This window comes from Eretmochelys imbricata, chromosome 15, assembly GCF_965152235.1.
Source record: "Eretmochelys imbricata isolate rEreImb1 chromosome 15, rEreImb1.hap1, whole genome shotgun sequence".
NCBI lineage: Eukaryota > Metazoa > Chordata > Testudines > Cheloniidae > Eretmochelys > Eretmochelys imbricata.
In genome coordinates, this window is record NC_135586.1 from 21,272,450 (window position 1) to 21,295,906 (window position 23,457).

The following is a 23,457-nucleotide window of genomic DNA, read 5'->3' on the forward strand; positions in this document are numbered from 1 at the left end:
GGGGAAAATGTCAATGTCAATAACAATTTTCAATTTACTGATCACACCTGACTCCCCCAACGGCCACCCCCTGCCTCCAGACTCTCAGCCCTGCTCACACTCCTTGCCATGCCCCCCTGCACCCTACATCCCCCCCCCCCGGCCCCCAGAAACCCCCTCACCTTTCCAGATGAGCTCCACATCCACACAGTGGCAACACCTCTACAGCCCAGATATGGTGGTGTTCTAACAGCTGGAGCAGGGCCAGTGGATGCCTAGGTAACAGAGTCTATGGGGGCCAGATACGGAGCAGCAGGTGCGGGCTGGGCACCGGCATGGAGCCTGGTGGATCACTGCACTTGTGGCCGAAGTCCTGGCAGCCCTTGCGTTGCTACCAGGACCAGCCTCAAGCCACCCAGCATCTGAGCCACGGTTGCAGTTGTGATCTCACCCACACAGGGGGGTGAGGAGCAGCTGGGGAGTGGGTCGGAGCACTTCCCTGACAGCATGGCTGGGGACTGCTTTCTGCTCCTCCGAGCACCAGCTGGCAGCTAGACTAGTCTATAAGGTGCCACAGGACTCTTTGCCACTTTTACAGATTCAGACTAACATGGCTACCCCTCTGAAGGTAAACTTTTTTTAAAAACAGACTATTGACAGTTGAATCTATAGATCACTTTTTCCAGTTGGATTTCAGACATCACTGATAAAAGTTCAAAGCAGTTAATACTTCCCCTAAGAATTAGCTGTTTCGATATTGAATCGTCCCGAGACTGAAAGAATAGGACAAAGTTTCAATGTGAATGTATTTTATTTCGCATGCAACCAAACTCTAGGGATGCCACACTTCCCTTCCCCAGGAAAGCAAAAAGTTTCACTGTCAAATAAAGAAAATTCAGTTGTGGACCAATGAGAAGAAGTTAACAATAGATCCTGATTTCTGCACTATACTGTAGAGTAAGGAGGCCAAGAGGCTCAAAGCTGCCTAAGGGGTTTGAAACCCATCTCCCAATAGAAATGAATAGGAACTGGCCATCCATATGCCCTAAGCAATTTTTAAAATCCAGCTGGAAATCCCAGCTATTAAGTTACATAAAGATCTTCTCTCTTGTCCTGCAAAACTACAATGCTTTGCCCACAAAAGATTTAAACTATTCTGGGACTCCTTTTGAAGCTTGTACCCAAGGTTTTTTTATAAAGTGCCCCTTCTGCCTCTAAAACTTAGAAAGTTGGCCTTAAACTTATTCACTCACTGAGTGAATAAATTATGCATTTATCACACTGGAAGCAGTAGCACGCTTTGAATTATAGAAGTAGCAAAGTTTCATGTGTCCACATATTTCCTCCAAGTTTGGATGAGTTTTTAGGGAAGCTATGGGAGTGCGGCATTGAGTAGGGTTATGTGAATCTTGCCAGGTTTGGTTCACAATGGGTTTTTAATCAATTGTAGTTCATATCATTTAACCCTGAGTCTCAGGTTCAGCTGAGTTTAATATTGTGAAGGGGAAATCCAAGACAAAAACAGTGCATATAGTTAAGATCTGCATATTGCACCTGCATTTGTAAGGTTTTCCCATGGTTACTTTGACCCTGGACGACATACCATGTGATCACCAGTCACAACTATTGTAATAAACAAAACAAAACAATGAAACTCATCCACAAGAGAAAGAAAAACTGTGCATGTCCAAAGACAGGAAAAAGTTTTCTTTCCATTTCACCACAAGCTTCACAGGATCAAAATGGTTTTGCACAAAACTTCATTGCCATAGCTAGCAGAGTTAAACATCATTTTAGTTGCAAGAGGTTCATATAACTAAGCTCTCAGGAACCTGATTAGCTAGTTTTGAGCTGCTGTTATATCAACCGCCAAAGAAGCTCAAAAGCCATCCTAACTAAAACTTTCCTGGAGGTTCAAGGACAGAACCAGTGGTTGTGTGTCACTGCTTTGTTAATTATAGTATAGTGTTCTAGAGCCAGTGAGAATGGTTGCTTGCTCGGAAAACTAAAAGCTAGAGAGTGGGATGCAGCATTAAACTAGTCTTTGTTTTGGGACTGTGTTGTCAGCATTGTTCATTGCAATGAGAGGGACATCAGAACATGGTGGGGGGAAGGCAACATAAACAAGAGGTACTATAGGACACCCATCAGCAGGAGCAGAACACTAGAGTGGGAGAGAAAGGTCATGATTTACTGTCCAGTGAGGAAATTTTTCTCCAGCTAGAAATTTCTGAAAAACTTCAAGTAACTTTAGAAAAGCAGGTGGATTTTATTCACCTGGTTCACTTGGCACTAGATGTTTCCTCTCATATTAGCCAGCTAAGAGGGAGCGGCATTGGAACAATTTTTATAGTGGGGGCGTTGAAAGCCATTGAGCAAAACTGTAAACCCTGTATATGATGGAAACCACTTCAAGCCAGGGGGTGCTGCCACACCCCCAGCACCCCTAGTGCCAGCACACCCCTGCTAGGAGGTAAGAAATTTTGATCCAGAGTTTTTGAGGAGAGAGAGGAGTCACCTGTTTACCCTGCTTTCTCTTTGCTCATTCTTGAGAAATTCCCACAGTTTTTACCATGTGAAGATAAATACCAGAAAATCTCAAGTGAAGAAACCTCCCTGACCAGGTCCTTTTCTCACCAGGCGGACAAATGTGGAGGACATCTGTGTGTAACTGGAATGTTGACAGTGTTTTGTTTTTAATTGCCATGATGGAGAGTAAAACTTCCAGGGAAGTCTGAGCTAAGGGCCAAATTTCCAGGAAAGGTTAAAAGCCAAATCTAGCAGTGATGTCAATTTACACATAGGGTCCAAAATGGTGAAAAAATAGGCAATATCCCTTCCCTCCACCTCTAACCTCTTCTTCTTCCCCTCTTTTCTTATTTCTCCCTTCTCCTTTTTTCTTGCCTGCATTTAGATCCAAGATACACACCTTCCCCAGTAGAACAAAGTACTCAGATCCAAATCTTAATAGGTGACAACCTTAATTCAAATTAGACATGACAGTTCTAATTTAGATATAGAGTATTAATTTTGCTGTATTTCTCTTCTATCATTAAAAGAAACCAAGAGGCATGAGAGCAGTTGCTATACTTTAGAATATGCAGTGATAGGGTCATGCCGAGGGCAAGTATTTGAAACTGGTTTTGTTGTTTTACAGTTTTTGGAGCTCAGGAACATCACGTATGATGTTGGGGTAATGAGGAATGACAAGCATAATCTCTCTTCTCAATTTGGGCTGTGCCCAATGTTCAAATTTACTCAGAACTTCAAGTCTGAACCCCACCCAAACCAAACTATTATATTCTTTCCAACCCAGCCTCCTTTTGGGTTTCATTGAATCTATAATAAGGAATTCTCTTTGGAAGGCAAGACTGAAACCCATGGAGGCAACTGGACTGATCTCTCTCTCTTTTTTCAACAACCATATGAACAGATAGATTTTGAAAGTGATGGTATAAAGGCATTTTGCAGAACTTAGAACATATGGATTGAATAAGGTAAAAGCATTAGAGTAGGGTCAGACAAATATGCTCCATTGGATTGTCTGGGATTGGGAATGGGTCAGTTTACAACAAATATGTAAACATTTTCATACTTGCCTCAAATCTAAAGAAGTCATGAGGGGTGGGGGGGAAAAGGACTGTTTTGGGATCTGACATTTTACACTGATATTCCCCCACAGTCATTTTCAGAGCTAATGCTTCAGGAGAATACCCATTTGTCATTCACAGCTAGAAGCCATCCAGAGGTCACTCAATAGCATTCTGATCCCTGGTTAAATTTGCCGTGCTGGCAGATAAAACTAACCAGCAACATTTTGTTTGCAAACTGTGTAAATTTGATATGGTATTATTAAGAATCAATCCCAAACAATCCAAAGGAGCAGATTTATCTCTCCCTGCTGTAATGCATTGAAAATCTCTCTGTTCATAAGCTTGTCAAAAAGAGACAAGTGAGAGATCAGCCTAGTTGCCTGCAGGGGTACCCCATGAAACCTACAATTAGACCTGTGTGAGAAACTGATTTTTGGTTGGGTGGCTGAACCCCCCCCCCCAAAAAAAAAAAAAAAAAACCCTGAAAAAATCCATTTTGGGTTCACAGAAAACTGAATTTTTGCTTCAATGTTTTCACTGAACTTGGGAAAAAATAGTTTGGGGTCCAATCACAGAAATGCAGGGCTGGAAGGGACCTCAAAAGGTCAAAGTCCAGCCCCCCTGTGCAGAGGCAGGACCAAGTAAACCTAGACCATCTCTAACGGGTGTTTGTCCAACTGGTTTTTAAAAACCACCAATGATGGGGATTCCACAACCTCCTTTGGAAGTCTATTCCAGAGACTAACTACCCATATAGTTACGAAGTATTTCCTAATATCTAAACCTAAATCTCTCTTGCTACCAATTAAGCCCATTACTGTTTGTCCTACCGTCAGTGGACATGGAGAACAATTGATCCTTGTCCTCTTTATAACATATTCAACATATCTGAAGACTTATCAGGTCCTCCACTGAGTCTTCTTAAGATTAAACATGCCCAGTTTTTTTTAACCTTTCCTCATAAGTCAGGTTTTCTAAACCTTTGATCATTTTTGTTGCTCTCCTCTGGACTCTCTCCAATTTGTTCACATTATTCCTTAAGTGTGGTGCCCAGAACTGGACACAATACTCCAGCTGAGGCCTCACCAGCGCCATGTAGAGCAGGATAAATCACCTCCCATGTCTTACATACAACACTCCTGGTAATACATCCCAGAATGATATTAGCCGTTTTTGCAACTGCATTACACTGTTGACTCATAACCCTCAGATCCTTTTCAGCAGTACTACCAGCTAGCCAGGTATTCCCCATTTTGTAGTTGGCCATTTGATTTTTTTTTCCTTCCGATGTGTAGTACTTTGCACTTATCTTTACTGAATTTCGTCTTGTTGATTTCAGACCAGTTCTCCAATTTGTCAAGGTTGTTTTGAATTCTAATTCTGTTCTCCAATGTGCCTGCAACCTCTCCAAGGTTGGTGTCATCCACTAATTTTATAACTATACTCTCCACTCCAGTGAAAATATTGAATAGTGGAACCAGGACTGACCCCTGCAGGACTCCTCTAGATACCCTCCCAGTTTGACAGAAAACCGTTGATAACTATTCTTTGAGTATGTCTTTTCAACCAATTTTGTACCCACCTTATAGTAATTTTATTCAGACCACATTTCTGTAGTTTGCTTATGAGAGCGCCATGTGGGACTGTACCAAAAGCCTTACTGAAACCAAAATAGATCACGTCTACTTGTTTCTTCCTATCCACTAGGCCACTAAGTCTGTCAAAGGAGAAAATTAGGTTGGTTTGGCATGATTTGTTTTTGACAAATCCATGCTGGCTATTACTTAGAACCCTGTTAACATCTAGGTGCTTACAAATGATTGCTTAGTAATTTGAAATGCTTGATTTTGTTTTGGGGTACCTTTTTTAAAATAAGATCAGGATAAAACTGAAACCTAAAAAGTGCTTTGAATTGAAAAATAAATCAAAAACACTGCATTTCAAATTTTTCAAAATTAAATGTTCTGATTTTTTCAGTTTGTTTTTGTATTTTTTTAAATCAAAACAATGTGGTGAATACAAGCCATATTTCACAAAATGCTTCAGTTGATCTGAATCTGCATTTCTCAACTGAAAAAAGTTTTGGCTGAAGAATTTCTCCCAGCTCTCCTGAAGAATTTTAGAAACCTCCTCATTCTTCATGCATCGCTCTCGGTACTAAGGTCTAGCAATGAAAGTCTTTGAGAAACTCCCAGACATGATATTGAGGCATGAAAATTCTCAGAGTATTTAACTCTGAACTATATCACCCTTTGGATCTGGAACTTTCTTCCTTATTTCATCGAAAACAGCAGATGAGGCATCTTCATCAATAAAAGAAACCCCCTCTGTCCTCTAACTTCCAAAATCGACACATGCCTGAGTTTAGGCCTGTAGGTTAAAACAGCTGAACACACTGCTATAATTTGCCAAACAGACAAGACACTAAAAATCCTCAGACTTCATTCCCATGTGTGACAAAGATTCCCAAACACAGTGTTACACACAAAGTACAAACAAACAGTAATCCTTTCATTCCAGCAGTTCCCAGCATCCAAATTGCCAGCAATGAATTTTGTGCTACAGAAGCTGACTCACAGCGCTAAGGTGTTTAACCTATCCTTGTAATAAAAAGCTGTACAGCGAATAGGAGACAAGCATTAAAATAGAGGTCAGTGCCACGCTCAGGAAAACTGCAGATACTTTACCAAAACCTCATTAAGCACATGCATATTTTTTGTATCTTCTGTCACCTCAGTGCTACTTACCAATATATACATGTATACACAAAGGCTATCTTATGTGTATGCTTGCTTCTTCTGCCTGAAATAATCACTGACATGACAGTTCACTATCATGCAAACAACGGTGTATTAGATTAGATATTGGATTAGATAGTCATATGCTCTATATTCTGCGTTAAATGAGTTAACTGTCAAACCAGAGAAGGAAACAAATGATAAAGCAAACAATTCTATCCATGCACCAGCATCTTGATCCTACCCCAGGACTGACAAATGGAATACAGAAAAAGTACAGGGCAATTTTATGGGCAGTTTGTGAATCGTCATATTAAAGTATCAGGAGGTATCTGAATGAATGAAGCAAGACATATTTCTTTAAATCCAACAGCCAGAGCCCTCACCCCCGAAGTGCCTGTCTCTCAGAGGCCACTGGGGACATCATTCAGAACATCCTGTTCAGAAACACACAACAACAAAATAACTCTTCAGATCTATGCTCTTAGACTTTTTCTCTCTAGCCTCATGCACCTACAACAGAGCAACTGGGGGAGGGGAAACTTACATTTATGGATCATCATAAATGGGCTGGAAAATGTCCATTTAAATGAAGCCTCAATGAAAAATGTGGGGAAATGAAAATTTTCACGTTTTTCCATTTCTCACCTCTCTCTAATAACAATATTATTCAACGCTTTCTTGAGTAGGTCAGTGCTCACTGCATTTTTCACACTAACTCCTCTGCCTTCAGAACATACTGCTCTACATTGCCACTGTGAAAGAAAGAACGAACCCAGTGGATCATTAACAAACAATGATACCCCTTTCTCAGGGAGTATGCAGTGATTCATATCATATGGTAAGTTACATACATACATACATAAACAGCATATATCCAAAAGGATCAAAATCAATACTTGTTACCTAACCTTCTTATCAATGGGTCACTAGTAAGTCTTTTGTGGCACTATACAAACAGATACAGTCCCTGAAATATGGCAGTTGGGGAAAATGCAATATTTTGCAATCATAGATATCAGCTGAGTCATCACTAACATAGCCATAACAACATCATCAATGCAGAGAAACCTCCACAGATGCAAAAAGATTGGAACAACCAGTCATGGTAAGAGTATAAACTGGAAATTTCATTTTCACTTACCAATTTATGGGTGAGCTGAATGGTAATAAGAGGAGATCCTGACAGATTATGAGACAAGGTTGGCGGTGGCTCCACCTTCAGGGAAATAACATAGCTCATTGCAGAGATCTTGTAGCCTTTATAAGCAGCAGCCTCAGCAATCCTTGGAGAGGAAGAGCAAAAAATACCAGAAAGTGGGTAAAACAGCATTTTAGCGTTTGCAGTTCATACTGTTATGGGCTGATCTAAGTTTGGTCAGAAGAAAGTTACTCTTTCAATATGCACCTACTGCTCTGAATTCACTGAGTTAGGCCTTGTGCTAGGGCCAAATTCCATGGATAGGCTGAAGGTCCAAACTGAAGGACCCTAGCTGAGCTGCAGAGGTGGAGCCCTGTCTGGTGAGCTGTGTATTAAATGCTGTCTCTGCCTGTTAAAGAAAAGTAAGAGCTGAAAATGCAAACCTGCTGGGTCAAATTCATCCCTAGTTTAATTCAAGTTAAATCAATGGAGTTACACTACAGATCAGTGTGGCCTCTTGCCTCTGAAACAGTTACAAATTCAGTGTAACAAAGAATTAAATCTGTTTTTTAGTTTAAAATGATCCATACCCTCAGCTGATGTAAATCAGCACAGCTCCATGGAAGTCAATAAAACTATGCCAGTTTACAACAGCTGGCAATCTGACCCAGTGTAACAAAGAGCAGAACACATTTAAGTAAAGTTTATTTCTTTTTGACTTCTACAGCTCAGCATTTAACTTACTTACCTCCTCCACAGGTCTCTGTGCTGTATTGTATTATATTATATAATCAGCTCATGGTAAGCTACAAATGTACAATAGAATTAACCTTAAATCAATGCACTGAAGCTATTAACCTTCTTCATTATATAGCTTTAAATGTATAATGCAGAGTCAAAACTGTGACCATGCATGTATCTGCATGAAATTGTTTAAAAGATTAAACTGTACCATTAATAATTTGCTGTTTTGTAAATATATTTCTTGTACACCATAAGCAAATATATACACATGAGATACCAGAATCACAATAATTTCAGTCCCCTTTCATCAAAATCAAGATCCCAGTCCTGGAACTGGGTCCATGTAAACAGACCATGGCACCTCCAGTCCCATTTAAGTTTTGCATGGGCACTAGGATCAGCCCATAAAGATCTCATAGGATCAGGAACAGCTCTAGTAGCTAGATATTACCATAGGTATTCCTTTGTTCCGTTTCTACTTAGCTTAGCTCATCTCTTTTACTGTTTTTATAAGCCTTTTTAAAAGTGTTTTGGATTATTAGAGACAATTATACTATGGGATGGACTCTCACAAATGCATGATGATGAATCTGAGTACCTGAAGGATACCTTTCTGCTGCAGAGAAAATTTGATATACTTACATGAGCAGATGCTCTATTCCTATGTAAGTGTATGCATACATGCATGCATATATACATGTGTAAGTAAGTATATAAATAAATAATTTGTCGGGGCATTTTTAAAAATCATTTTGCTATGAAAAAATCCTTGTCCAGAATATGTTTTTCTTCTTAAGGATATTATAATTCAAACCACAATGCTGATGGAAGTTAACTGAACATCTGATTAGGAAGCTGGCTAGCCAAGACATTTTTCTAGCCCTGGTGAATTTGACCATACATAAAACAAAAACATTTTTTTTAAATGTTCAGTTAAAATGCTGGGCAAAATTCTGCTCTTGGTGGATCTTAAATCTGGGTCTCTGCACATTTAGGAAGAGCTGAGATCCATTCGATCAGAGTAGAATTCTGACATAAATTTGAAAGAGAGTGTCCCATTGATGAAGAACAAGCACTGTTTACATTAGCAGAGCATCTTCCATCATTCTCTCCTTAGCATTAGATCATGCAGACAGATGAGTGCTAGCTACAATGGCAAATGCATGGTGAACTCACTATTCATTAGCTTGGGTTACCAAGCAAAAACACATTAGCCTGTTTGGCTGCTCACAATAACCATATCACTCACTCTCCACATCACAATCTCACTTCCATCAGAAAAACTCACTTCTTTAAAAACCTATACCACATATCACAGTGGTTTCTTGGTTTTTTCCTCATACTAAGAAGCGTTCATTTCAGACATTAACTGATGTCATCAAATTGCACAGCTGGGTTGACTGAGACAAACTAAACTAGATTTGTAGGATATATGTTCTAACTCTGGTCTATAACCTTTAAATGATATTAGCATCATTAGGGATTATTTCTGTTCCCATTGCACTCAGTAGGAGTTTTATCCATGCAACCGAGGGCAGAATTTGCCCCCAGAGGATGTAGAGTTATAGTCAGAGAAGGGCTCACAATGTGAAGTTTGGATCCAGATGTGTACCTGAATTTTGAGCTTGCTTCCCCAAAGTCTGGGGATATTTGGATCCAGGACTTTGTGTGCTGAATTGCCCAATGTTCAAAGGTATTCACACCCAGGGCTTTAGTTCATCTCAAATTACATCCCATCGTTTAACTCAGTTTAGTATTTTGTAATGCTGCAATACAAGGCCCAGAGCAGTACTCTAATGAATCTGAATACATGTGAAAAAAACTAAAACACAAATAAGAATCCGGCATTTCTCTCCACAACACCACATTCCCCAGAACCACTGTCCAACACTAATGTATGTTACAGGATGCAGGGCCTGTAACCTGTCTAACTTCCATGGAGTGACTCCAGATTTGCAGCAGTGTAGGACTGAGAGCAAAGTGGAGCTCAAAGCTTCTTTAGGCTTTGACTCCCTTCTTAAAGGACCAAAGTGACTCTTTCAGAGAGCTCTGGTTAGACGGTCTGAAAATAGAACAGTCATCTGGCAACAAAGCGCAAAGAAAATTCAACATGTGCCACAAGGATAATGAAATTCTGTCACGAAGAACCAACCAGGCAGACTGTAAATTATAGGTGCCCAAGTAGTCCGAGACTAAAGAATCCTTAAAAGGGTGTCTTTAAAACTACTCCGCTGTGGAAAACATCATTAGAAAAGATTATTTTGGTGAGACTTAAGCCAGAAAGATGCAATAGCAAAGCGCACCAAAGTAAACCAAGGGAGAAGGAATTGCACACTTATTATTTTTCAAGCATTCCTCAGATATCCGGTGCTTTATTCCACAAAGGAAAACTGCCAAGCCAGCATTCCTTGGATTATTAAGTTTCAAAACAGGCCTCTGGAAAGGCAAGCCATCTAGAGCTCCAGAGACATGATTCCGTAATACTAGATACACTGCAAATAATTCAGGTAGCCCAGGTTAATATTAGAAACCTAGAGACCACTTTTAAACCATGCGTTCCTTAAAAATTATATGTTCGGGGCTGATCCTTCTCCCACTGAAATCAGTGGCAGATCTTCTATATACTTCAATGGGAGAAAGAATGGGTCCCCCCCCGTATAGTCATGTTCTCTCTCTGTGGGAGTTGAGACATGGAAATACAGAACTACTCAATATTCTTAAAAATGGCAAAATTTGGCCTGTTGTGCAGACAGATCCCTGTGCAGGATCAGAGCCCAAGACTGTAGTAGAGACAGCCATGAAAATGCCTCGGAACTCAGTGATTTTAGGCTGAAGGTATTTACACACTGTCTTTATCCTTGCTAATCTTTAACCTGTGAGTCACGACCACATTAATTCTCTCTCTCTGTGGGAGGTTAAAATTATGGTCTATTTCCCTTAATAAATCATAGCGAACATACGTCTTGAAAAGCTAAACCCTCATAAATTATTGCCTCTATTTCTTCATATCAGTAAGAAATATTGCATGCCGCTGATATAATTCTTTCACTCACTCCAGCGAATTACCTTTATTTATTTATTAATTTTGCAGGGAGAAGGGTGCATGGTATTTTTTTATAAAATTAAACCGAGTAGGAAATCATAAAATTCTTCTGTGAACTTTTTAACATTGCTTCAACACGATCATAAGTGGTCCTAATTTAGGGGTGTTCAAGTGGTTTCAGCAGATTGCAATCTCCCCTTCCTTGCACATGGCTAGAGAGGAAGAAGTCCCTGAAATAGATTGAAATTGGAGTCCTGAAACTTTCTTCTGCTGTAGCAGGGGGTCCTGGCATGGAAAAGACTGAGAATCACTGCCCTAATCAGCAGAGATTGAAAAAATGACCAGCCTAAAAGGCAAATGTAATGATTGACCAGCACTCCCTTGCAAAATTCCCTGGGAAACTGGCTTTCTGAGAGGTATATTGCTCCGAGTTTATTTTAACTTATCTGCTAATGATTTCATTGGCACAGTATATAAAACAAAAAGGCTTTTTATGTATTGTCTGATTTATTATTGCAAAATTAGTTTACAAGTTTATGGGACTAAAATTCATAGCACTTTTCGGGGAGAGAGAAAGGTTATATACTGCTGCATTATTTAAATACAAACAAATGTCACCTTTTTGTGAGACAGCAGAAAAGAAACATAAATTTAAGTTCCATATAAGGCATTACTTCAAGGATTAAATATATGAATCTTCAATATAAATCCAAGTATGTAGTGGAAGAGGTTTAGAAAGCAGAGAGACAGACAAGTCACCAAAAAAAAAAAAAAAAGTTTTTTTCCCCATCAGGAAACACACCTCTAACAAAGGGCTTCATTCCACTGCCACTAAAGTCAATGGCTAAACTCCCATGGGAGTAGCGTCCAGGCCCATGATGTCTGATGCACCAGTTGTAAAGAACAACTGTGCCAATGTGTACTTAGTATCCCACTGAGGCCATCATAACACTATCACAGCAGTTCAAGATCGGGGGTATCATTCGCTATGGGGCAGGGGGATGGTTACCGCCCTCTCTCTCTCCACCAGCTGGATAGGAAGCAGCAGCAGTTGCCTGAGCTGGAGCTGAGTGCAAAGCAAGCTGGGTCCCAGTCCCTGCTCTGCATTAGCCGTAGATGAGGCACGCTCCCCTGCCTGCCTCCACCCTTCCTCCCCCCACCACCACCTCCCCGCCCTCCTCCAGGATGGGGCCAACTCACTAACCCCCCCTCAAGCAGCCTCAGCAGAGAGGCGGAAGAGCCATGCTGACACAACTTCACCCTCCTTCCCACCCCCAGCTGTTTCTGAAGGACACCACTGTGTAGGATACTTACTTGGTGTCCATAGGGTTGATGTCCTGGAAGAAACGGTGCATGTTATGGTAAAGAAGGCCCACAATGGTAACCCAAGCTGTGAACAAAGTTGACAGGAGAGATTATACTTCAGTGTGACAATCCTGAGGGAGACACTTTCCTCACCTAGGTATGAAACTCCATGTTGATTTAGAATCCTGACTTATGCAAACCTTCACACCTTTGTTTTAATGGGAATTCCAATTGCTCCCATAAAGAAATTAGAAGGCAATCTGCAGGCTGCTGTGCAATGTTTGGAACAGATATCAGGAACATAATGAAAGAAAGCCTGACATCTACTCACCATGAAAGTATAGAGTTAAACTGTTAAATTAATCATTCATCCATTATAAAGTCATGTCAGAACAAACGACAGCTAAGAGTGGCCATGTGACATACCAGGGCATCCAGGATGCTTAGAATAATCAGAAGGACTACTTGACTACTAGCAACATTCACTGGCGTCTTAAGAAGCTCATAAACACAGATGTGTAGTTTTTGTTTCTATTCTTTGTTTGCTGTCTGCATATGAAGTATTTACAGCTTCTCCAACACTTAAGTGAAAAGACAGATGCCCATCTTACAAGTGTCAACCATGCAAGCATCCTTTATGGTCTTGGTCTGATGGGTTCCAAGTATTTAGAATGTCAGTCACTTAAAGTGGAATAATAAATTTTAAAGGCTAGCTCATGTGAACAGCCTAGCAATGTGGCCTGTTATCTTATTAATGGCATTTTCAACTTTTAGATAGTTTCTAACTAACTCCCTGGAAGATGAAAGTTAAAGGTCTTACAGTTTGGATTCAGTCCAAACCAGTGGACACAATAATGTCCCATAAGAAAATGCCACATGGTGGGAGCAGCTGTAAGTGGGATGGGGAAAGGTCCTTTTGTGTAGTATTTTTGTTATTTCAAATTACCTTGTGCTCTCAATAATTCAAGCTTCTCAGAACTCGCAGAGAAATCGCAAGCATGAGCTCCCTGCCAGTGCAAGGATGCAAAGCTGTCATCATAAATCAGGTAACTCACATGTGGTGGGGAAATACTTCAGTAACTACTCTGCTATGTAAAGTAACTAATTTTGTACCCAGTATTGAAGAGGACCAACCTGCCCTTGCAGAAGAGTCTCTGGAGGAATCCCAGATGGTGCAAGGTTTGCTAAGGTCCCAACATGCCACCCAGACTCTGAGCCCTTTTCCCTGAAACAATCCTGGCAGAGGTCCCCTTCTGAGGAACTGATGAGCATTCTCCTTGCTAAGGGCCTGATCCAAACCCCACAGAAATTAATGAAAAGTGACTTCAGTGAGCTTTGGATTAATTCTGGTTAGAGCATTTCTGGAGTGAGTGCTTGTCAGGATTGGCTGCCACCGTTCTACTTCTCCCTGAAAATCTTGCCCTTACCTTTGTTATGAAAAGCTTCACTGGGGATAGAAATATAACTCCGTCCTTGTGATGGGAAGCGGTAGTGTGACAAATTCAAAGTCTGAGGAGGCATTTTGACCAAAGAGTAATCTGTACAATAACCCAAAAGAAAAAATATGATAAAATCAAGAACGTTTACAACCTAGTTGACCGCAGAACTAGAGTTTGCTCTTTTAATAGCTACTGCAAATCTTGACTGTAAACCCCCAGCTGTCTGGGGGGGGAGGGGGAAAAGAGTAATCCCCCACTCCCATCAAAGAATAAAATTGCTTTCAAGAAGTTCTGACTTCTTTATGAGCCGAAAAAGTAGTATATGAGGTGTTAATATACCATGGATCATTTGGCAATGTGCACAAACTGAGCTTAATGAGGCACTGAGGTAAGAAAAATTGATTGATACCTCTCTCTTTTTTCCCCCCTGACATTTTAAAGACAGTATTTTAGAACCTTACTGCTCAATTTTAAAATGTCAGTGACCAGGACAGTGTGGTGGAAGAGACAATTTGCATGTGATTCATGATTTCTCTTTTCTTACGTAGCTCACAATGCAATAGGGAAGAATACCAGAACTAATCAATTATTTGTAGCTAAAGCTAGGCAGTGTGTTGGACAAATAGCTTATTCAATGAAAAAAAATGCAGCTTTCATCAACCCACAACTATCTGTGAATTTGACATTAGTAGCTTTGGCTGTTCTCAAAACAGGCAGGAAGTGGAAGTGGAGGACATGGTGGTGGTCTTGGTGTTGCTGCCATCACCCCTACCACCACTCACTTATAACTTTTAGCCCAGTGGTTAGGGCACTCACTAAGATGTGGGAGACACAGACTTAAATCCCTGTTCTGGAACAGACATGAAATAGACTTTTCTGATTCACTGAAAATTCTGTAAAAATTCAAATTCAGTTCAACCAGAATTGAATATTTTCCTGATTTTTCAGAATTGCCACCAAACTGAAAAAAAAAATCAATTATTCATCAAGCTCTCTTTGTAGAACTGGAGGCGAACTGAGATCAGGGCCCCACTGTGCTAGATGCTGTACATATACATATTATGAGAGAGCCGCCCAGCCCATGAAGGACTTGCAACTGGTGTAAGATAGATGAAAGTTTGTCCCGCCCTTCCATTCTCTTGTCCTCAAATTTAAATTCTGTAGCTTTCAGACACTTACGTAAAAGACTTAGGCAGAACTTTAACTGTTCATGTACCACTAAACTAAATCCAGAGATAATATACAGGAGCATTTACATTCTCCCCCCCAACCCACTCAGTGCCCCCAAAAGCCAACAGTAAAAGTAAACCAGATTGTTGAGCCAAGGTGATTATACAGTTAGTTTAGAGAACGGTAATCAACTTTCTGCAACGTACTCAAATTTGTTGGATTAAAAGAGACAAAAAAAAAAAAATCTATTTCAACTTCCTTCCCAGCACTGAAAAGTTAGAAACGGCGGGTGAAGAAGTATTTATTACAATCAGCCAGTTTAGAAGGCAACCGACGATACGTTTATCCTACAATCAAAGGCCTGCAGCATGGCCATGGCTGGCCAATGTCAGGTGACGGGCTTGCGCTCTGGGGCTATAAAATTGCAGTGTAGTCATTCAGGCTCAAGCAGGAGCCCGGGCTCTGAAACCCTGCAAGAGAGGTGGGTCTCAGAGCTCCAGTTCCAGCCTGAACACTTACACTGCAATTTTTTAGCCCCGCAGCCCAAGCTGACCCAGGCTCTGAGATTCAGTGCTGTGGGGTTTTTATTGCAGTGTAGACATATTCTGAATGTTGCTGTTCCATCCTACCTGCTACAGTTGATGAGCCCTCAACGGTTACAACGAATGGGTTTCCTCCCAGATTGCAGGCCATGTGCACCATCACATTGTCAATTGTTTCGATTAAACTTCCAATCACAGGAGCAGTCTGAAAAAGGAAGGCATCTCAATAATAAAGCAAAGTGCTGGTCTAAAATCCTGTTTCTATTGATCACGTAAGTGTGCCCAGCTTCTGTTAATGACATCTTATTTCCCCTTCTCAGGGCCACACAAAGTAAAAATACTGCATGATTTAATATCACTCAGAGCCTGATCCTGCGAAGTACTGAGAATCTCCTGATTGGTGCTTGTGACAGGGCAGACTGGCCCCGCACTGGGACTGAGAGGGTTAACCCTTCCCTGCTGGTGGAGGAAGCCACGCCCCTGAGGCGCTGCTGGGCATGCTCCAACAGGGAGTCAAGTATAAAAGCCTGCAGAGCTTCTCAGTCAGGGCTGGCGGCTGAGGAAGGACAACGTCCAGTGGAGGCTCCAACCCAGCAGCAGTGGTGACTCGTACAGGAGGAAGCCAAGGGGCCAGGAAGCAGGACCAGAGACTGGCAGGTGTGGGAACCCCAGGGAGCACTGGGGGCTGAGGAATCTGAAGACCCTGATGCGACAGGGACTGCTACGTTTGAAGAACTAGTAGGAAGTGACCCAGGAAAGGGAAGGAAGTGGTATCTCCCGCCACTCTGAGGGCAGCGTGTTGCAGTAGGATTCCCCGCTGACCCGGGGCGGATCATGCCATCAATAACAGGCCCTGGGTTGCAGCCCAGTGAAGGCGGGTGGGCCCAGGCTCCCCTACTGGGGGCTCTAAACCTCCCCCGCCCCTTTTTGTGATGACAATTCATCGACCCCTCTCTTACCTCAAAGGAGTTTGATGAACTCCAGCCGCTGGGCCGCACTATCCTATGAGGGGAAGAGGACTTAGAGGGACTCTGGCCCTCGGGCCATGCTGCTTTAGGAGCACACTAGAGACACTCCAGCTGCTAGGCCACAGAATCCCACCAGGGGAACAGAGTTTTGGGAGACTCTGGCCATTGTGCCACACTGCTTTAGGAGTGCACTATAGGGACTCCAGCCGCTAGGCCGTGCTATCCCACCGGGGAAGAAGATTTAGAGGGACTCTGGCCATTGGGACATACAGCCCTGACCACCAGGGAGGTGGTAGAACTGGCATTGAAACCGGGAGGCTGGGTTAACCTCGCTCCCCCCGGCATCAAAGGGGTTTATGAGGTAGAAAACCCGCCACAGTGCTGAATGGACCTTGACTCCCATTGCCATCAGTTGAATGGATGATGTTCACCACCAAGCATGATCAAGCCTTGCATTAAAGAAGTTATTTGGGGAATGATTTAAATGCTTGTTTCCATACATCAAGACTGGCAGAAACTGGTGTCTAAGTCAACAAGCAGATATCATCATCATCATCAGATCAGGAGTTTAAGTATATCTTGGCCATCATTAGAGTTACATCAGCACTCCCCTAACAAATACACATTTTCAAGGGGTGTGTATTTTGGCTGGAAAGCATCCTTCCAGGCTGAAGCTTGGTATACAATATCTCCGAGTGAGTATATAGTTTTTAAAACATTGTAAGACATTAAGTCCATTTGGTTATTTCTTGCTTTCATGTTGGAGAAAGCTGCCAAGTTTCAGACTAAGAACTTAAATTCATTGGTGTTCCACATCTTTCACCAAAGGCATTTATGATTCAACTATAGCGTGATTTGTCACGGCCCATCCACTTCTCCTCCCTTTTTAAGGTCCAATCCCACATTCTTTGCTCCTTAAAACTTGATCCTGACAAACCCTGAGAAACTCCGGAGCACTTCCCATTTGCACCCCTCTGCACAGAACGACACCCACAGGTCAGATCCTGCACACCCTTAATCCAGTGAAGAGTCTTTACTCATGTGATGATACACATGAATAAGGAGTGGGCCCTTAACATTTCAATAAAGTCATGTGGCCAGATTCTCAGCTTATATATAGCCAGAATCAATGGAGCTCTGCTGATTTACATTAGCTGAAGCTCTGTCCATAATACTGAACTTGTTACACACTACAATCATTTCCATTTCAATGTACAGTGATGTCATAGTACTGGTTTATGACATCACAGCAACAAGATACACAGAAGGAGAAACTGAGCTAACAGAGCTGTTCAAACACACATAGGTCAAATTCTGTTCTCACTTTCATTTGTGTAAATCCAGACCACCACCACTATTGGTTTACTCCAGTGTAACTAAAAGGAAAGCTGAGAGCAAGCACTGCACAGGAATGACGACGAAAGTATCCTCTCAGCTCCGAGTTCAAATGTGATCTTTCCCAGAGTGTTAATCAGGAAGCATTGTTGCCTGTGCGGTATCCATTCTGTAAATATGGACATCGCTTCCCAGGCACAAGATATAATTTAAAATGAGAGAGGGGGGAAAAGAAAAAGCAAATGCTTTAAAAAAGTCCTATAAATATCCAGATGCAGGGGATGTGTTAATTCTTTTACATGGCCACTTTCAAGAAGAAACTGCCAAGTAGGCTACATTCCATGTAAAAATCATCTTTGTTAAATACCTGTTTCACTGACATTGCCCATTCCTTTGCAAACCTCATTTTTTATACTTTTTCGCCAGTCCTTATGAAATAACTTCTGTGTTACTGCTCTGAGATATCTTATTTTAACTCTCAACAAACCATTACAAAATTAACATTTGCTATCTTTACTTTGGATGCAGAGATGAGAGCGTACTGCTGGAAACCCAAAGCTGAAGGATAATGGATGCAACCAATGTTATTACTGTCCAATATGCACCTGAATTTAATCTGCAAACTTAAAACATGTGTCTTACCTCCAATATGCCAGTCAAGCTGGGTAAAAAATGAAAATCTTCAACAGCTTTCAAGAAAGCCTATAGATAAATAGGACCATATTATCTGATTAGTTTCAGATTACTGATTTATCCACTACATCCCCTGGTAAACATTCAAGGTAGATTTCCATTAAGAGTTCCAAGATTCATTTTACAATGACAGACACATTTTCATGGAAGTCACTTCCCTGCTTGGAAGTTCACTCATTATCTTTGGTATGGTAATATTTTAACAGTAATAGTTTATCTCCTATATGACACCTGTTACACCCCAGCTACGGCCACTGAAAACACGGGAATTGAGTGGAGCTTGAAATTACTCTGCCAGTGAAGCCAACTAAATCCATGTGGAAATGGGCATGTTTGCCTAATAGTTGAGAGCAGGCCATTAGGAAGCACACAGCATAACTCTGGCTCCTACCATTTGTTTAACCTGATTATTATCTATGTTACACTAGCACCTACAGGCTCCAGATGAGGCTAGTCACAGTTCAAACACACAGTGAGTGACTGTCCCTGCCTCAGAGAGCACCCAATCTAAATAGAGAATACAACAGTGGGAGGGGAAACAGGCACAAAGAGGGGAAGTGACTCCCCCAGGGTCACACAGCACATCAGTGGCAGAGCTAGGAACACAACCCAGGTCTCCTGATCCCCAGTTGAATATCTGAACCTCGAGACCACACTGATCTAGAAAGCACAGTGCACACCAGATTTTCTCACTGATTTAAGTGGGTGTTATGCACGTGGAAGGACTTCAGGATCAAAGGTGAGATCCCTCTCCCAGTCCATCTTATCTTACATCGTGTAAAAGGGCCCTCAAAGCCCTGGTTCTGACTGGGCAAGGATTCCCCTGGTGCAAACACCATGGAAGACATTCATAAGGCTGTCCTCTGAGTAGTTAAGCTCTGGAACAGGCTTCCAAAGGAGGTTGTGGAATGCTCATCACTGGGGGTTTAAGAACTGGTTGGACAAAAACCTGTCAGGGATAGTCTCGGCTTACTTGGTCCACAGCGCGGGGTGGTGGACTAGATGACTTCTTGCAGTCCCTTCCAGCCCTGCATTTCTATGATTCAATTATTCTATGACTCAGACAAGGCCCCCAAGGCTGCCTAAGTTAGGGGCATCTCCATCCTCCAGAGCAGCCCAGGATCAGGAGGCCCCTCTTTCCCCGTGGCTGCAAGAACCGTCCTGCTCCTTTGAGAAACTGAGTCTAGAATTTCAGCCTGAGGGTATAAATGGAAGCCTGGGCCCAGTACACAACCTGCATTGCTAAGTCAGATGCCAGAAGGATGGAGAGAGGAATGCTTTTCCGGGCCACAGAATGCAGCAAAGCTGTTCCACAGAGGCTATCTTAGGCCACTGAGAGCGCGGGGGGGAGGGGGAGGTGGGCGAGAGAAATGGGAGGATTCCCAGAGCATCAGATCCTTGGAGCAGCCATGTTTGGCCTCCTCCTACACCCTGGACTCACAGTGAGCTGGGCTAAGATAGATTAGAACTGCACATGAACAGAGTTTGTCAGAACTAATGCATTATATGTGTGGCTGTAATCAGAAAGTTTATTGCATAGCACTTAACTCGCAATCCTTTGTCCAGCAAGGCATATGACTACTAGCCCTGAGACAACTGACCCAAAGTTACATCCTCGATAGAAAATGATAGTGGCTGTATCTCTGGGAATTAGCTACAGACAAACAAAAGACCTAACCCAATCAATCAGGTGAATGGCAAAGTCCACACATATGATTAGGACTCTGCCATATAATTCCCAAAGCAGCTTTGCTACAGATTATCACATGCCTTGTTTCGGTCTGCACGCCACTTTCCATGCCGCACAACGTACCGCGGGATAGCATGAATGAGCAATAACATGGCAAATGAGACTATGTGACACCGCAGAGGATGAATGGCAGTTTTCAAATTAGCTCCAATCCCAAATTTTCAGTGAAACAAAGAACGGCACATAATGAGGCCTTTCAGAAGGATTTCTGCTCAGTATTCATTGGTGATCCACACACACCGAGCCTTAATATTTTCCAGTCCATTACATGAAACTATCAGTCTCTGCCCAGTTTTTTCAGAAACATTTTATTATGCCTTTTGTCTGACCAAATAATCCTCGTCCCCCTGGTATTACCCATGGGGATAGAGAAACAATCACTGGTAAGACCAGCACTGATTACTGTAATAATGGCTTTCTAGCTTGCTGAAATCAGGGAATTAGCTGCCCATCATTCCAAATGAGGCTGGAGTCATGTTAGTAGGAAGTGACCTCTTGTCCTCAATTAGTTCAGACTGCATGTAATGTTTAAAATAATCTACAAAGAACAAACAGAGTAAATCTTTCAGTTGGACTATGGACCTGATCCTGCATTCCACCAATTTCAGTGGGAAATTTGCCTGATTGAGGACTGCAGGATCGAGCCTGGATTTTGATAAATTAGAGTACATAAGAAAGACAATGAAATTTTTTTCAGGATTATCATCATTTCAGAATTCCTACATTTTGAACATAGCAGAAAAGATTTCATAAGAAGTGATTGTCTCCTTCTCAGTCTCATCCGTCTAACTAAAAATTTATATTTAACCCAGAACCATGATGCCTGGGGATGCTACCATTTTGTGCGAATATTACATGACATCTTAACAAGTTGATGCGCCCTGTAATTAAACTTGTCTTTTCCAGTGACAGCTGACCTTTTGCTACTGATTAAAATAGTTGTCTTGAGTGTTTTTTAAATATTTATATTTTATGATCAACAAAATCTTTCAAAGCTGCATTTTACATTCCAGCATGTGAAGTAAAAACAAGATCATTTGGCATCACCCTAAAAACTGAAAGTAACTGACCTCTGTCAAGTTAAAGGCAGTATTCTCCAACAGGGATTTGTTGGGTAAACTGAGTGACATGTTTTTCAGATAGCGGAGCAGGTCCCCTCGGTACTGGAAGTTTCCCCTCTCCTCGGTCAGTTTAGTTATGATAGGATGATAGGCATCTGTGGAGAGCTAAAAGACAACAACATTGTCTCATCACTGCACGTCTTGGTAACCAGCCATTATTTCCATACTTAACTACACAAAAGTCAAGCAGCAATTTGGGGCCTAATTCCCTCCAAATCCTTACATGTTACGCAAGCAATGCATCTCCAGGACTGATCTGATGTGCCTCTCTAGCAGTAAAGCCAGAGAAAGGGAGAAACGGTTTACTGCTTAATCCAGTCTCTTCCTGCACAGGAGATAACTCAAAGTCTGGTCCGAGACTCCCTTTCAGTAGCCTGAGGCAGAGTAAATTGTAAGGCTCTGATTATGAATAATAGACCATAAACAAATGAAGATAAATAGATTAGTATAGCATGCACATACATTAGGATATTCACACACACACTGTAACAAAGCTAGAAAAGACATGAAACCAATAAATGCTGCTGAAATTAATTTGTTGTCTGCTTATTCTTTTCATTAGAAATTCAGGTCCTGTCTACCCTGGTTTCCTGAAAGGCTCTATGAACAAGAAGAAAACGAATAGGATTTCAACATCATACAGCCAGGTTGAAAAGGGAACTTATTTTTGTTTAGACTATATAAAACACTTTTCAGAGTAACAGCCGTGTTAGTCTGTATTCGCAAAAAGAAAAGGAGTACTTGTGGCACCTTAGAGACTAACCAATTTATTTGAGCATGAGCTTTCGTGAGCTACAGCTCATTTCATCAGATGCATACCGTGGAAACTGCAGCAGACTTTATATATACACAGAGAATATGAAACAATACCTCCTCCCACCCCACTGTCCTGCTGGTACCAATAGGATTTCATTCGTATTCGTTTCATTCCTATTCGTACCAGCAGGACAGTGGGGTGGGAGGAGGTATTGTTTCATATTCTCTGTGTATATATAAAGTCTGCTGCAGTTTCCACGGTATGCATCTGATGAAGTGAGCTGTAGCTCACGAAAGCTCATGCTCAAATAAATTGGTTAGTCTCTAAGGTGCCACAAGTACTCCTTTTCTTTTTATAAAACACTTAGATGTTTTAAAATAAATACCAATTTAATACAAATACCTCTTAAACAGATGAAAGAAAAAGTTCTGTTGTAAATCTGGTTAAATGTTTCAAATTCCATTTTTTTTTAAAAAAGGGGAAAAAAACATTTAGCCATATTTTCATGATTTTCCCCATTCTTTTTTAAACTATTTCCAAAATTTAAATGTTCACAAAGTTTTGAAAAAGAGACAGCAGAAGAGGGATTTCTTCCCTTTAACCCTCTAAACTAGCTCTAATAGTCTGTTAAATAAATCACTTTTAAAAAAAAAAATCCCTCCCCTTTCTCTGATACCTCTAATGAGTTATAAGGGGAGTAAAATGAAAATGAAAACTGAATCTTACCTAAACCATGGAAAGGCTGCTACCTCTCTGTATTACACATACATTTTGATATCAAGAAAGCAAAACAGGATTGAGAAGGGAAGTTATTGTTGACGTTAAAGAAAAGAGTTAGGACGACTCTCCTACCATGGGATTTGTAGTGGTTGTCATAATGGGCCACAGAGGTGTTGAAGAAAGCAAAAGTTGCTTGCCTAGGAAAAAGGAATTATAATTTAAAAAAAAAAAAGTTTCCTGCAGTAAATATGTTTTAAAAAACTAAAACAAAAAAGATCTGTGAGAAACATTTACAATGCAATTCTGAGAAATTCAAGCCAAGACTATGCAATTTGTTTTGCATTTTCCCGATTTCCAATATTGAAACTAGACTGGTGTATTTAATCAGTTTCATTTCCTGTTTCTAGTCAGTTTTACTT

At 41.3% G+C, this 23,457-nt stretch overlaps 1 protein-coding gene across 1 annotated transcript in view; it reads right to left on the reverse strand.

Annotated features, from left to right (window-relative positions):
- The window catches only part of ADGRD1 (adhesion G protein-coupled receptor D1), a 240,924-nt gene that overhangs the window by 188,160 nt on the left and 29,307 nt on the right, over positions 1–23,457 (reverse strand). The window contains exons 8-14 of the mRNA XM_077835220.1: positions 23,171–23,235; positions 21,511–21,666; positions 18,640–18,699; positions 15,782–15,899; positions 13,971–14,081; positions 12,553–12,628; positions 7,455–7,596 (exon numbers count right to left, since the gene is read on the reverse strand). Coding sequence (XP_077691346.1) covers positions 7,455–7,596; positions 12,553–12,628; positions 13,971–14,081; positions 15,782–15,899; positions 18,640–18,699; positions 21,511–21,666; positions 23,171–23,235 — 728 coding nt within the window. The remainder of the gene's footprint in view (positions 1–7,454; positions 7,597–12,552; positions 12,629–13,970; positions 14,082–15,781; positions 15,900–18,639; positions 18,700–21,510; positions 21,667–23,170; positions 23,236–23,457) is intronic.